Consider the following 13,041-nt stretch of genomic DNA (forward strand, 5'->3'; position numbering starts at 1 on the left):
GGATAGGGTGGTCGCAGCAGCAGAGACCCCTTGCACAGCCCCCCCGGAGCCGGGCAGGGCACTGCGCCCTGCAATACATGTCCTGGGAGATGCTCTTCCTTGGGGAAATGCCTTTGGTGTTTTTTTTTTTGGGGGGGGGGGGCTGTTCTTGGGGTCTCCTCCCAGTTTCCTCGCTGCTGGATGGCCGGGAGGAGCTGGGGGTGTAACCGGGGCTGGGAGCGGGCTCTGCGCAGCGCGCCCCCCCCCCCCCCCCCCCCCCCCGAAGGAGGAGTCAACGGCAGCACCGAAGAAACCGAAAGTGCCGGCGGCAGCGCGGGCAGGGGGGCTCGAGGGGGGTCCGTGGGGCCCTGCCCTGCCCGCCCCGCCATGGCCGGCAGCGGCTCCCGGGTGAGCGCTGGGGGGTGCGGGCGGTGGGCTCCGGCCCTGGGAGGGGGGGTCCGGGCCACCAGGAAGTCCCCGGTCCCAAGGCGTGGCCCTTTTTTTTTTTTGGGGGGGGGGGGGGCGCGATGGGGTTAAGAGTTTTGGGGTGTTCCCCACCTCCTCGGGTTGGTGGGTGGCAGGGAGAGGAGAGATGGTCCCCAATGCAGCCACCCCACCCCAAGCCCTGCAAAAGCACAGATACAGGAGGGAGGAAGGCTGGAGGCCAGAGGGATGGGCTGAGCGAGGGGGGGGGCGGCGCATGGCTGGGTCATGGCCCCCACCCTGCCAGGCTGTCATCCTGGGGTCTTTAGAAGCTTCCTGTGCCCCATCCTCTGCGCTGCCCCCTGCAGCCCTCCCTAGCCCCATAGCCGGGGGACCATCTTGTTCCCTCTTTGCTAGAAAGGGATACGCTCAGCAGGGCCCCATCCGTCCTACCTGACCACCGTCCCACCTGACCACGCTGCACGGGCCATAGCTGCCCTGCTTATGGGGCCTGAGTATCACTGGTGGGAACTGGTTGCTCCAAGTAGGGTTTGCAGGTCACCTCCCCCTCCAAGATGTCATTTCAGAAGCTCTTAAAAACACACCCCAGCACTCATTCCTCTTCCTCTGTTCCTCCCTCCACAAGCTCCTAGAGGATGACTTCCAGTTCATCTTCTGCGAGGGCTGCCAGCAGGAATCGCCCAACCTCAAGCTCCTCACCTGCCTCCACACCTTTTGCCTCAGTTGCCTGAGCAAAAACAAGCCTGTCAGGCAGTGCCCCAAGTGCTGCACGGCCATCCTGCAGGCCAGCGTCATGGACAACCTGCTCTTCATCAACCTGCAGGCCAGGCTCAAGGTCTACAAGAAGATCATGGATGGAGCTGACTTCTTCTGCAACAACTGCAAGAGAGCCGGTGAGTTCTGGTGCTCCGAGTGCCAGGAGTTTCTCTGCACCCAGTGCTTTGAGGCCCACCAGCACTACCTGAAGAGGGAAAGCCATGAAGCCAAGAGGGTGATTGACATCAGGGCAGGGTCTGCTAAGGACTTCCTCAAGGCTACCAGAAGGACTGGTAACTTGTCCTGCTCCAACCCGACCCACAAGAACCAAACTGTAAGGTAGGTCTAAGGAGGTCTGTCTCCAATGCGTGTGGTTTCTTGTCACAAATATCTTTGTCCTCGTTCATGATGGTACTGAACAGCATGTTCTCCACTGCCCTGATTGGCACCATGTCATGCAGAAGATGGGTGGGAAGTAGTGACTGGTGGGCTCTAGGGCATGGAGGGAGGGTTTGGATGAAGCCAGGTTTGAGGTGATGACAGGAGAGGGTAGAACGAGGGAGAGGAGTGCATGGAGTTCTCCTTGCTGGGGTAAGGAGGGTGAGGTTGATGGAGCTTAGCAAGAAGAAGACCTTGCTGTGATAGGCAGCAGAGTGTTTTGCTGATGGTACTAGACCATCTTGGAGAGGATTTGGGGAATAACATGGGTGCAATGCAGGACAAGATTTAACTGGGTAAGTCCAAGAAAGAGGGGAAGAGGCAACATCATCCATGGAGGCCAGCACTGCTGCTAGCCACGATGGCCCAGATGCAACCCCTCCCTGGTTGTCCCTGATGTTCCTGGCCCACCACTTGCCAGGGCTACCAAGACTTACATGAGAGATGATGTTCTCCACTCCCCACTTGTTATATTCTTGCCTTAGGCATCTTATGGAGATAAGGTACTCTTTGGTCTTATGTTTTTATACATAACCCCAAGAGGCGCTCATAGAAGGGCAGAGAGCTCATTTCTTCACTGCCCGTGTGGTACATGGAGAAGTGTCTACCATAACATTTGCACAGTCACGACAGTGACTTTCACCAGCCCAGCAGATGAGCAGAAACCCCATGGAGACAGTGAACCAATGTGTTTTTTTGCAGTTGGGAGAGTATAAAACCAAATGCCCGTCCCAAACTTGGTGGTGACTTAAATTCAATGAATGAACTAATTTGCAATTTGATAAATGAATGAATTGCAAAGTGCATGGTCTAAATTACCGCTTTACTTGTGCTTGGCCTTACAGCATCTACTGCAAGAAGTGCTGCAAGCCTATGTGCTGCATCTGCGCGCTGCTGGACAGCCAGCATGCCTCCTTCTGCGACATCCGCAGTGAGACCCAGCGCAGGCAGGAGGAGCTGGGCACCATCAGCCAGGAGCTGAGGCAGAAGAGAAGTGGCTTTGAGGCCACCTACGTGGCGCTGCAGGATGAGGCCGCCCGGCTGGAGGAGGCAGAGCGGGAGATGCGGGAGCTGATCCAGCAGCGCGTGGAGCAGCTGGTGCGGCTGATCCGACGGGAGGAAGAGGAGCTGCTGGGGCTGGTGGAGGCGCGGCAGGAGCAGGGCCGGCGGGAGCTGATGAGGGAGCTGCAGCGTGTGGAAGGGGTGCTGCAGCGGATGGAGGCAGGCGAGCAGCTGGTGGAGAAGATGAGGCTCTATGCCACAGAGCAGGAGGTGATGGACATGCAGCCCTTCATCAAGGGCTCGCTGGAGGAGCTGCAGCGACTGCAGCTGCCAGCGGCTGGGGACCGAGCACAGCCCAGGAACCTCGCTGAGTGCAGAGCCAGGCTGCAGGCGCTGGTGGAGCGTGTCACGGGGCACCCAGGTGAGGAGGCACTTTGCCAGGTGGGCTGGGGAAGGGGGGACTGAAAAGAGAGTTGAAGGTTATATCCCTGGTTAGACCATGTTCTCCACGAGGTTGAGGTCTCCTTCCACATGGTGACTTGATGGACCTGTGCCTCCAGCATTTGCTCATGTGGTGAGCACACTCCAACCTCCCCCAAGGATGGCTGGGTGTTGCTGTGTCCATCGTTCCCAAAGCAATGCTTGTCTCATGCCCTTGTGGGGTACAGCGGTCCCCCAAACGCAGTGGTGCTGGGAGGGAACATGGTGAATCACTTGGGATGGAGCCATGCCATGGGTTGAAAGACAGAGGAGGTGAGTGGCACCTGGAGATGGGGCGCGTGGATCAGGGGCTTGCTGAGGCTGGTGTTCACAAGGAGGAAGCAGGTGGAAGGGTTGGATCAACCACACATCCTCTCTGAGAAATGTTTGTGTGGGTGACATGTGCCGGTCCCTCAGGGGTCATAACCATCCTCCAGGCCTTAGTGTCCTGCCACTCACTGACCACTTCTGCTCCTCACATCTCTAGTCAGTTTGTCTTTGCTCAGCGCCTTTGTCCACAACCGCCTGGGGCAATTCCCCTTTCTGGTTGTTGTTTACCGCCTTGGGACTTGGGACGGCTACCCAACCGGGAAGGTGAGACGTTCCCCCAGAGCACTTCCCCCAGAGCACTCCCCGACAGCGATGGCAAGAGGTCCATGACCACTGCTAGGTTTGCCCAGGTCTTCTCCCAGCTCTTCAGCAGAAGCACCGTGGTGGAGATGGTGGTGGTTTGGCAATGGTGAAGGCCTTGGCATCTGTGCTGCGTGCAGGGACAGGTTTGGTCAGAAGGTGGTAGTGTCCTTCCAGAAAATAGGGGAGGGGGGGAAGAAATGGGAGGAAGAGGCTTTATGGGGTCTTCTGCTCCGTCCCCCTGCTGCTGTGTTCAGATCTGGGCTATGACCAGTGTTCTCCTTGGCCCTATGTGGCCATCCACCACTGAGCTCCCCAGGGCAAGCTCATGGGCTATGGATGATCCATAGAAGAGCCCAAGGGGTAGGGGTGATGCCCTGGATGGAGCTTGGGGTTTCCTGGAGAGGAGCTGCCTCCCACCCCACACCTTCCATCTCCATCACATGGTAAGTATTGTCCCCCCATCTCCCCTCTCCACCGCACCAAGGCTGGGAGGACCCTCTGAGCCCTGATTCTTCCCTTCTGTTTCCTTCAGCCCCCCTCCCCACAACAGGTACCTCTGCTCCCCAGCATGACTCCCCATCTGAGGATGAGATCACCCTGATCCATGACCTTGAGCCTCCCAGGGAGCAGTGCCAACCACATGGAGGTCTCCCCATGGGGCTGCCTGCCCACCGCCAGCCCTGTGTCCCTGCGTCAGACCCATCTGGTGGCAGAGGAGACATGTGTCCAGGCCAGGAAGGGGATATGCCCCTCACCCAACCCACTCCTCCAGCCCTTCTGATGCAGAGGGATGAAGAAGCAGAGGAAGACTCGGGATCAGCCCACGGCAACACTGTGTCTCTTCTCAGGAGCATTCAGGACTCTCTGGCCTCCCTGCAGGAAGGTTTTGGTGGCTGGGCCAGGTCCAACATGCAGCAGGTGGACAAGTTCCTGAAGATCAGCGATCGCCTCCTGCAATCTCAGCACAAGGCAAACAAGCACCTGGTGTCCATGACCCAGGAGGTCCAAGCCATGTCCCACTCCCTGGCCACCATTGCCTCTGCTGTGGGACCCTTGCTGCAGCCCACGGCCAGCACATGGGACCCCCCTACCACAGATGACTGGCCATTGCTGCCCTCCAACATGATGGAGTTATTCCCTCCCAGCACTCTGCAGAAGCATGAACGGCTGGTCCCAGCAGCTGCCACGGCCCCTTCCCCCAGCAGACCCCATTCTGCTTCCCCCCCTGCCAGCCCAACACACTCAAAGACCCCCAGCCCAGCCTCCAAGGGAGAATGCCCCAAATCAAGGCACCCCACCAGGGGCAAGCGTGGTGGGAAGCCCAGCACCAGACTTCAGAAGCAGAGGAAGAAGTGAGGGTCTGCAAACCAGAACATTTGCCTGGACTGCAGCCACTTGGAAACCCCTTTAAAGGTCCCAGTGGAGGACTTGCAGGGTGATTCAGCTGGGTCAGCCTGCCCCAGTCCACTCCTTCTGGGGACCATGGAGGAGACAACCTGCTGCTGCATCATCCCAGGAAGGGATGGACTACCCACCATGAGGACCATTTTGCCCCAGGTCTAATAATTCTAATAATTTGTAAGAATAATGATTATGTATAATACCTAATAGCTTTAATATTATCACTGATAATGATTATTCTATTAATTATTTTACTGCCAGTCATTTCAGCACCACTCCTGCCCAGGAAGCTGGTGGCTGTTCAGGAAACTGGTTCCTGTTCAGGAAACGGTTAAACAGCCATGTGTGCACAAGCATTTTCCGCCCTTTTGCTGAAATCCCAGGAAGCACAAGGAAACACAAGGAAACAGGGGTGACCATGTCAGTGTGGATGCCACCATGCAGAGTCTGGTCCTGCAGGACCAGGGATGTGGTTCAGGCCAACCCATGGGGATCTCCTCCACGAACCTCCCTTTTCCTTTTATCCTGATTCGAATTTAAGTTTCCGCTTCTTCCTCAAAAAAAAATCAGCTTTTGCTTGGTAGTGAAGAGTCCCCTGCACCCTGGAAATGCCCCGTTGCCCTTGATGTGAGCAGCTCCATGAGAACCATCAGCACCTTTGAGGAGCTGGGGACAAGGACAAGTTTGAGCACATGAAGAGTAGGTTCCTTGGGAAAGTGTCACCTCCACACCATCCCCCAGCTGCAGAAGGGCCCCATGATCTAGAGGTGGGACATATGGTCTGGAGGTGGGACACATCTCTGGATCTTACAGAGCTGGCTGGTACCTTAAACAGGAGGAAAAAAAGCAGTTGGCTGCACATCAAACTCATCACCTCTCCCAGAGGGAGACCTCCCAAGGGACCCAGTCCAGCACCTCGTTAGCTCATTAGAGCCCACCAGGATGGGTTCCCCAGGGAACTGAGTGCTCTCAGCTGTTGCCAACTGCCTTTATGGGAAGTGTGCCGCTCACCTGGGTTAGGAGCAGCTGTGGGAGATGTGGGCTATAAAAGGTCCCTGGGCAGCAGTTGCTCCTTGTGCTGGACCCTGGTAGGCAGGATGAAGTCTGGAAGCAGCCTGGGGTTTGCTCTTTTCTGCTGGGTTTTTGGGGAGGTTGTTTCTTACAACCCCTGGGGCTTCTTTAGAGGGGAGGCAGAGCTATGGCGGTATGGAGGGGATCTTTCCTTGGGACAGCCCCGTGCTTTCTCCCAGCCCTGGGCATGGGTGGATGTGTCCCAGCTCCAGGCTGTGGCCCCACTGCACCCCGTGGCTGTGCAGTGCCAGGAGGCGCAGGTGGTGGTCACGGTGCACAGGGACCTCTTTGGTACGGGGCGGCTGGTCAGGGCTGTGGAGCTGACCCTGGGCTCGGCTGGCTGCCTGCCTGTGGCCCCGAGTGCTGCTGAGGGCACCGTGACCTTCGTGGCTGGACTGCACGAGTGTGGCAGCACCCTTAAGGTAAGGCCTGGGGGGGGGGGGGGGCAGCATTCCTGGGGGGGGGGCTGCCTCTTGGCTTGCACCTTGGTGCCTTGGGGTGCTGACTGGCAGGGTGTCGCGGTGTAGTTGGGCTCAGGGAAAGGCTCCTAAGCCTTCCCTGGAGGCTGAACATCTCAGTCTGCTTTTCAGGGGCAGCAGGAGCTTTGCTGGGGGTTGTGTGAGGCGGGAAGGGTAGGCAAGAGGCAGAGAAATTTTTTCCTGATGAATACAAAAGTATCTAAATCTTCCAGGACTACTTAAGCTGGTGCTGCCACCTCCAGGGTGGAGCCCAGAGGAGCTGATGCTGGGAGCCGCTGCACCAAGCCAGCAGTGGATGCTCACCTCGGGAGGCACCCGAGTGCTCCTACTGCTGCTGGGGTGTAGTGTGAAGCTGCCTGTCACAGAGAACTGAAATTTGAAGTGATCTCTCCCCTAGGACAGGCTTGGGCTCAGGAGGGTGAGCAAGTGACCCCCCCACCGCCATACTCCAGCCAGCAGATATCTTCATTAAATCCCCCTGAGCAGAAGTCATCCTCTGTCCTGGAGGGCAGACCTTCTTGTCTGTTGTTCTGGGGTACAGGAACTAGAAGAAAAAAAAAATAATTAGCTTGAACACCTCTGTGCGCAGCTCGGCTGAGCAGAGGCAGTCCTGGGAAAGGCTGGAGCAGCTTCCTAGTCCTGAGCATCCCTGCAGCAGGCTGAGCACCGCTCCCCTGTCTCCACTACAGATGCTGATGGCCAGAAGAAATATCTCAGCACTCTGTGTCCAGGCTTAAATGTGCTGCTCTGTGTGTGGCTGAAAGAACAGGGCTCTTAATGACTGGGTAATGTGTCTTGTCTTTCCCCAGGTGACCCCTGATGCTCTAGTGTACAGCACGAGCTTAAATTACAATCCAGTTTCTGCTGGCAACCCTGTCATCATCCGCACCAGCCCTGCCATGGTTCCAATTGAGTGCCATTACCCAAGGTGAGCTGATGTGCAGGGATACGGAGCAAACCCCCCTCCTGCCCCAGAATTTAACTATGGGCATCTCTCCCCAGGAGGGACAATGTGAGCAGCTATGGTGTGAAGCCCACCTGGGCACCCTTCCACTCCACCCTCTCTTCTGAGGAGAAGCTGTCCTTCTCCCTGCACCTCATGAATGGTAGGTTGTGGGTCAGGGTTGTCCCTGGTGCAGGGCACCCTGGGCTGGCCGTGCTTCCACTAGATGCACAGGTGGTGCTGGTGTTGCCCCAGGGCTTCTGGAGCAGCTGGGATTTGGTACAGTTCTGGGGAGTGCCCTTGGACCTGTTGGGCTTCCCTGGGTGGAAGCAGTGAAGGACAAGCTGGCTTCCCATTCATGAGTACCTGCTGACCTCTCTCCTTCCAGATGACTGGAGTGCTGAGAGAGTCTCCACCATATTTCGGTTGGGAGAGGTCCTCCACTTCCAAGCTGGTGTCAACACTGAGAACCATGCACCTCTGAGGCTCTTTGTGGACAATTGTGTGGCTACCCTGACCCCGGACAGGAGCTCCTCTCCCCAGTATGCTTTCATTGACTTCAGTGGGTAAGAGCTGGCTGTGCCCTTGCTTAGGGGTGCCTTTCTGCATGTTATTGATATCTGACAGTGAGATCCTGCTGGCCTTCGCTTTCGTCTAGGTGCCTGGTGGATGGGCAACTGGATGATGTGACCTCAACTTTTATATCCCCAAGACCCAGGCAAGATGTGCTTCAGTTTGCAGTAGATGCATTCAAGTTTGCAGGAGACTCCCGCAATCTGGTAAATCCTTTCTAAAGCAAGTGGATTCTCTTGTCTTAAATGGAGTTATAGCCTCGCTCTGTTAAGGTTAAGAAAGTTCATGTGGTTTTTTTGTCTAGAGTTACATTCCCAAGGCAACTGCCTCCTAGCAACGTAGGAATGAGGTCACGCTGTATTACTGGTTCTGTGTCATGGCCCTCTGAGCCAAGGATCTTCCTTGGAGACCAGTACTGACACTGGCCAGGACAAGCCCTCCTGATCACCTTCAATAGCTGAATGTTAAGGGGTTTGAAGGAAATGGAGGGGCTTGAGTTGCCCTGGGGAGCTGGTAGTCCCATTGGAGACCACCTTCACGGTGCACAGGAAAGCCATGAAGGTGAAGGACAGCCTAACCCTCTGTTCTGCCGGGCCTCCCCAGATCTACATCACCTGCCACATGAAGGTCTCCCTGGCTGACCAAGCTCCAGACCCTCTGAACAAGGCTTGCTCCTTCAACAAAGCCAGCAGCCTGTGAGTGTTTGAACAGCAGCTTGCCTGGGGGTGAGGGGCTTGGGCTTTGCATTTGGTGTGTCACCTTCTAGGAAGGTGGGGCTGGCCATCTGGGTGGGTGGCTTTTGGCCTCTTCTAGGACATCTCAAAGCACGTGAGGGGTTCCTGCCATAGGGTGGGCTGCTCACCAGGCTGTCTTCTAGCTGGACTCCTGTGGAAGGCACCAGGGATGTCTGCTCCTGCTGTGAGCTGAGGAGCTGTGGCTCAGCCAGGCACTCCAGGAGGCTCTATGCTCCCTCACAATGGCAAGGAGGACGCGTCCGGAGAGAGCTGCCCTCCCAGCTCGGTATGTCTGTGCCCTTTGGGCTCTGTCACCATCATGGATGGAGCTTTGTGCAACCTGGTCTAGCAGAAGGTGTCCTGGCCCATGGCAGGGAGGTTGGAACTAGATGATCTTTAAAGGTCTCTGCCAACCCAAACCATTCTGTGATCATGGTCACTTGCTCAGAGCTGGGTGCCTGGAGCTGCCTTACTACCTGTTGGCTCCTCAGTGCTAGTCCAGGACTTGGGAGAGCTAGGTGTTCAAATAAGCTTGAGTGTTCAAAGGTCCTCCCTTTCAGATTCTGTGATGAAAGAAGCAGATGTTGTGGTTGGACCTCTCTTCATCCACAGCTGGCAGGACCACCCAGTTAGGAGGAAGCCTTCCCCAGGTAGGGTGAACCCAGGGAAGGTGGATGGCTTGTGTGGCAGGTCCTGGCTCTGGCCCATAACCACCCCTTTACTTCTCCTTCCTACATGCAGGTCACTTGTGGATGGTGTTGGGGCTGGCTGCGGTTGCTGGGTTGGCCATCCTGATCATCGGTGTCCTGGGAGCTCTGGCTGTCTGCTGGAAAGCCAGCAACCCTGTCTAAGTCACTGGCTTCAACTTTTCTAGTCTGTCCAAGAAGAGAATAAATGGGAGGACTGTGAGGCTTGGTGGGGAGACAAGTCTTCCTAGAGGTAGACAAATACTAATCTTCATGCTAACTTGTACCTGTGCCTCTTTGCCTCCCTAAACCCAGTTTAGATACCTCATTATGCTGAAGCCCTGTCCTCAGCAGAGCTTTGTACAGTCTTGCACCCCCATGAACTCCTCCCTGAGCACCCAGCTGGGAAGTGATGCGGGAAAAATAGCCACCCAGATGCTCTGTTTTCTTGTCTGTAGAAGCTTGGAGTTGTGTTTAGCCCCAAAACCTTTTACCTTTCTGTGGAGCTACTCGGGTCTGCTCCATACTGGTAACTCCTTACTCAATAAGCTAAGAGTTTAATAAAACTTTGATCATTCTCCTCCTGTCTAAAGCTGTTTCTGGGAGAGAAATCAGGCTTTGCTGGGTGAGGAAGGGAGCATGACTTGAGGGCTGGTGGGTTGGACTCTTTCTGGGACAGGCAGGAATTCCAGCGCCTGCCCCAAGGACTGTTTATACATTTCAGCCAAGGCCTGTTACACATAACTATGTGTAAACAGTCCTTGGGGCAGGCGCTGGAATTTCTACTCTTGCTGCCCCCTCTTCAGAAAGGGACTTTCTGATATGTCGGAGTCACACTTGCACTTTTTCCCCCCCCTCCCAGTGCTGTGAAAATTTGGGCTCTTCTGCTTAGCAGTGTAGCTGTAATGGGGCACAAACATCTTGCCAAAGCAGAGTCCTGCTGCTCACAGTAGCTGGGAGAGGTTCCCGCTTTAGGCAGTGGTGGGAACTGGGTGAACTGAACATCTTGGGATGCAGTGTTTGTTTTCAGAGCTAATTCAGGTGGCTGGGTTCATGGAAAACAGACATGTGAGGCGCTGGGGCTTGCTTGCCGCGTGGCTGTCTCTTGAGCTGGTTTTACAGGGAGCAGGAGGACTTTAGCAACCTCTTTGCCTGCTCCAGGGGAGCTGGGGCAGTGCTCTTGGCTGTGGGGGGCAGGAAAGTGGTGTCTCATCTTTGGGTGTCATCCAGCACCCTGAAGACCCTCAGCCAGGTGTCCTTTGATAGATGTTGCCTTGCACAGAGGTTCCTTTGGTACAAGGTGCCAAGCTGGACTTGGGAGTTCAGGTCACCTAAACTACTGTCTCAACCCTTCCTTTGCTGTCAGTTTGGCTGCTCACAGCTCTAAATGCAAATTTTGAGGCCCTCCCTCATAACTAAAAATTAGTTTTGGCTTGGGTCAGGGAGCTGCACACTGAGTTTAGGCTGCAGTGGTCAGTGCAGCTTATTTTCTCATCCATATAACCTGTTTGTTGCTGGGAATGTTTTGCAGCAAGGTGGGATGTAGGAGCTTCTAAGGGGAATAGCTGGGAGAAGTCTTCACTATCCCCTGGGAGCTGTGAGCTACATGGTTTTGGGGCAGAAGGGAGAGGAAGGGCCATGGAAATGTGCACGGAAGGGGTCTCAGAAGGTCTCCAGTGCAACACTAGATGTGTCAGCCTGGTGCTGGCCTGGCTGAGGATGGCAATGGCTGTGGGGGAAGATTCCCCCAATCCTAGGGCTGCACAACCCTTCGGAGAAGAAGTATTTCCTCGCTCAGCCTGAACCTCCCAGACTGGGAGTTGTGTTGATGTGTTAAATCTTTGCATAACTGATTTCTTCTTGATCAGCATCTTTTCTAGATGCCCAGTACCCTGACCATCCCTTGGCACATGTGTTCTGAGCTGGCACTGTCTCTCCAATGAAAACCCTTCTCCATGCCACTCAGCACAGCTGGCCTGCAGCTATTCAGCCAAAATACTTCTGCTGCCTCCAGGAAGGGAGACATCGGCCAAATCTGGTCTGTAAGGGAGCTGGGGGATGGGGAAACACTGGATTTCCCAAGCAGCCATCCTGCTCTGGCAGCCCCTGCCCTTTCCTGGGCAGCATCCCTGGCTCCAATGAGGCTTGACTGTGCCATCTGATGAGAGGTTTTTTACTTGAAAGCACATCTCATTTTTCCTTAAAACTTCTTGTTATAAGTCCCCCCCATTGTACGAAAGAGAAAAACACTGGGGTTTGTGCTTGTCCGGTGCCCTGGGCCTTTCTGATCTCTGCCTCCTCCAAAAAAAAAACTCATGCTTTTTCCCAACTGTGCTGGTCCATAGCCAATGTGCTGTGCTTGGAATAAAGATGGACAGCTGGTCCTGGCAAGGGCTAAGCTGGGAGCAGAACTCCCCTTTTTCATAGAGAAACACCTCTGCCCTGAGTCTGGGTGTGTGACCCGTGAGAGGGATTTACTCTCCTGCTGGGATCAAGCCCTGGTACCCAGAGACCCACAACCTAACCCCAGAGCTGGCTCCTGAGCTCCGGCGCTATGGGGTGAGACCAGGCATCGCCTGTGGTCCTTGCAGCCAAGGACCCAGCCAAGCAGTGATGTTCTTTCCCCCAGGAGGGGGTCAGCTGCTTATTTACTGATTCAGCATCATGGGCTGGTGTTATCTTCCCTGACGCATGCACTGGGCTCGGTATGCTGGAATCCCTGGCATTTCCACACAAGTGCCAGCCTCAAGGTATTTTAAACATGGAGGAGAAGTCCTGGACTTGCTGACAGCAGCAGGGATGGGGAATTGGCTCCTGGGGGAAAGGCAGAAGGTTTTTTGCTGGCCCATAAAGCTTTACATGGGTGGTTTTTGGGGTTGTTGTCAGGCACAAGCTAGTCCCAGCCCCAAACCTGGTGTGATTCCTGCTAGGAGCAGGCTGGCCAACACCTGCCCCAAAACTTTCTGTTTCTTTTCATTTTCCCAGAAATGGCACAGCTTCTCCAGCTTGAACATCCAAACCAGAGGCTTTCTACTGTCCCTAGAGCTTGCCAGGGGTATCTCAAAAAATAGAGAGGGATTTGGGGTATAAAATGGAGCACCCCATGTATGGAGTCTATGGGATGCTTGCAGAGCCCTGGTAGGGGAAAAGTGTTCAAAAGAAGGGACAGAAACTCCAATACCGAGGCTTGAAAACATGTCTGGTTTATTTTTAAGCAGCTTTCCCTGTTCTCCAGCTGTGACAAGCCAGGCAATGCCCAGCCCTGCTTGTGGGGGGTGGGATACAAACCGGGGTGCTGCGGCACGGGTGGAGTGAGTGCTTTGCCTTCAGCTTCTTATACCCTGAGCCTGTTTCCTTGAATGCAACAAAACAAACACAACGGAAAGAGCTGGAGAAGGGCAGGAGAGACAAAAAAGAGAGGT

The 13,041-nt window shown here is 55.3% G+C and overlaps 2 protein-coding genes across 3 annotated transcripts; both read left to right on the forward strand.

The window, feature by feature from the left end:
- Positions 1-243: 243 nt before the first annotated feature.
- Positions 244-5,375, forward strand: LOC101910853 (protein PML-like). 2 transcript variants are annotated; one of them, XR_008749753.1, is made up of 4 exons: positions 244-387; positions 1,049-1,518; positions 2,463-4,175; positions 4,265-4,402. XR_008749753.1 is itself a non-coding variant. In XM_055818401.1 (4 exons), exons 1-4 carry the CDS (start codon positions 367-369, stop codon positions 5,086-5,088), a joined length of 1,893 nt encoding a protein of 630 aa, XP_055674376.1. In that variant the 5' UTR covers positions 244-366; the 3' UTR covers positions 5,089-5,375. The 2 variants fall into 2 exon arrangements, 1 of the variants encoding a protein (XP_055674376.1); XM_055818401.1 differs by having other exon boundaries at positions 2,463-3,040; positions 4,265-5,375.
- Positions 5,376-5,509: 134 nt separating this feature from the next.
- Positions 5,510-10,199, forward strand: LOC101911030 (zona pellucida sperm-binding protein 3-like). Its single transcript, XM_055818414.1, has 9 exons — positions 5,510-6,626; positions 7,493-7,611; positions 7,686-7,789; positions 8,015-8,192; positions 8,285-8,405; positions 8,803-8,894; positions 9,077-9,219; positions 9,494-9,583; positions 9,675-10,199. Exons 1-9 carry the CDS (start codon positions 6,231-6,233, stop codon positions 9,782-9,784), a joined length of 1,353 nt encoding a protein of 450 aa, XP_055674389.1. The 5' UTR covers positions 5,510-6,230; the 3' UTR covers positions 9,785-10,199.
- Positions 10,200-13,041: the final 2,842 nt, after the last annotated feature.

This window comes from Falco peregrinus, chromosome 1 (assembly GCF_023634155.1).
Source record: "Falco peregrinus isolate bFalPer1 chromosome 1, bFalPer1.pri, whole genome shotgun sequence".
Classification (NCBI taxonomy): Eukaryota; Metazoa; Chordata; class Aves; order Falconiformes; family Falconidae; genus Falco; species Falco peregrinus.

What these genes read in the sequence shown, in the direction of transcription:
- LOC101910853 (XM_055818401.1), top strand. Translation starts at nt 367, where the DNA reads ATGGCCGGCAGCGGCTCCCGG. An exon ending in TGGCCGGCAGCGGCTCCCGG is followed by an intron (nt 388 to 1,048) that starts GTGAGCGCTGGG and finishes TCCCTCCACAAG; the next exon opens with CTCCTAGAGGATGACTTCCA. An exon ending in GCGTGTCACGGGGCACCCAG is followed by an intron (nt 3,041 to 4,264) that starts GTGAGGAGGCAC and finishes TGTTTCCTTCAG; the next exon opens with CCCCCCTCCCCACAACAGGT.
- LOC101911030 (XM_055818414.1), top strand. Translation starts at nt 6,231, where the DNA reads ATGAAGTCTGGAAGCAGCCTGGGGTTTGCTCTTTTCTGCTGGGTTTTT. An exon ending in ATTGAGTGCCATTACCCAAG is followed by an intron (nt 7,612 to 7,685) that starts GTGAGCTGATGT and finishes ATCTCTCCCCAG; the next exon opens with GAGGGACAATGTGAGCAGCT. An exon ending in TAGGAGGAAGCCTTCCCCAG is followed by an intron (nt 9,584 to 9,674) that starts GTAGGGTGAACC and finishes TCCTACATGCAG; the next exon opens with GTCACTTGTGGATGGTGTTG.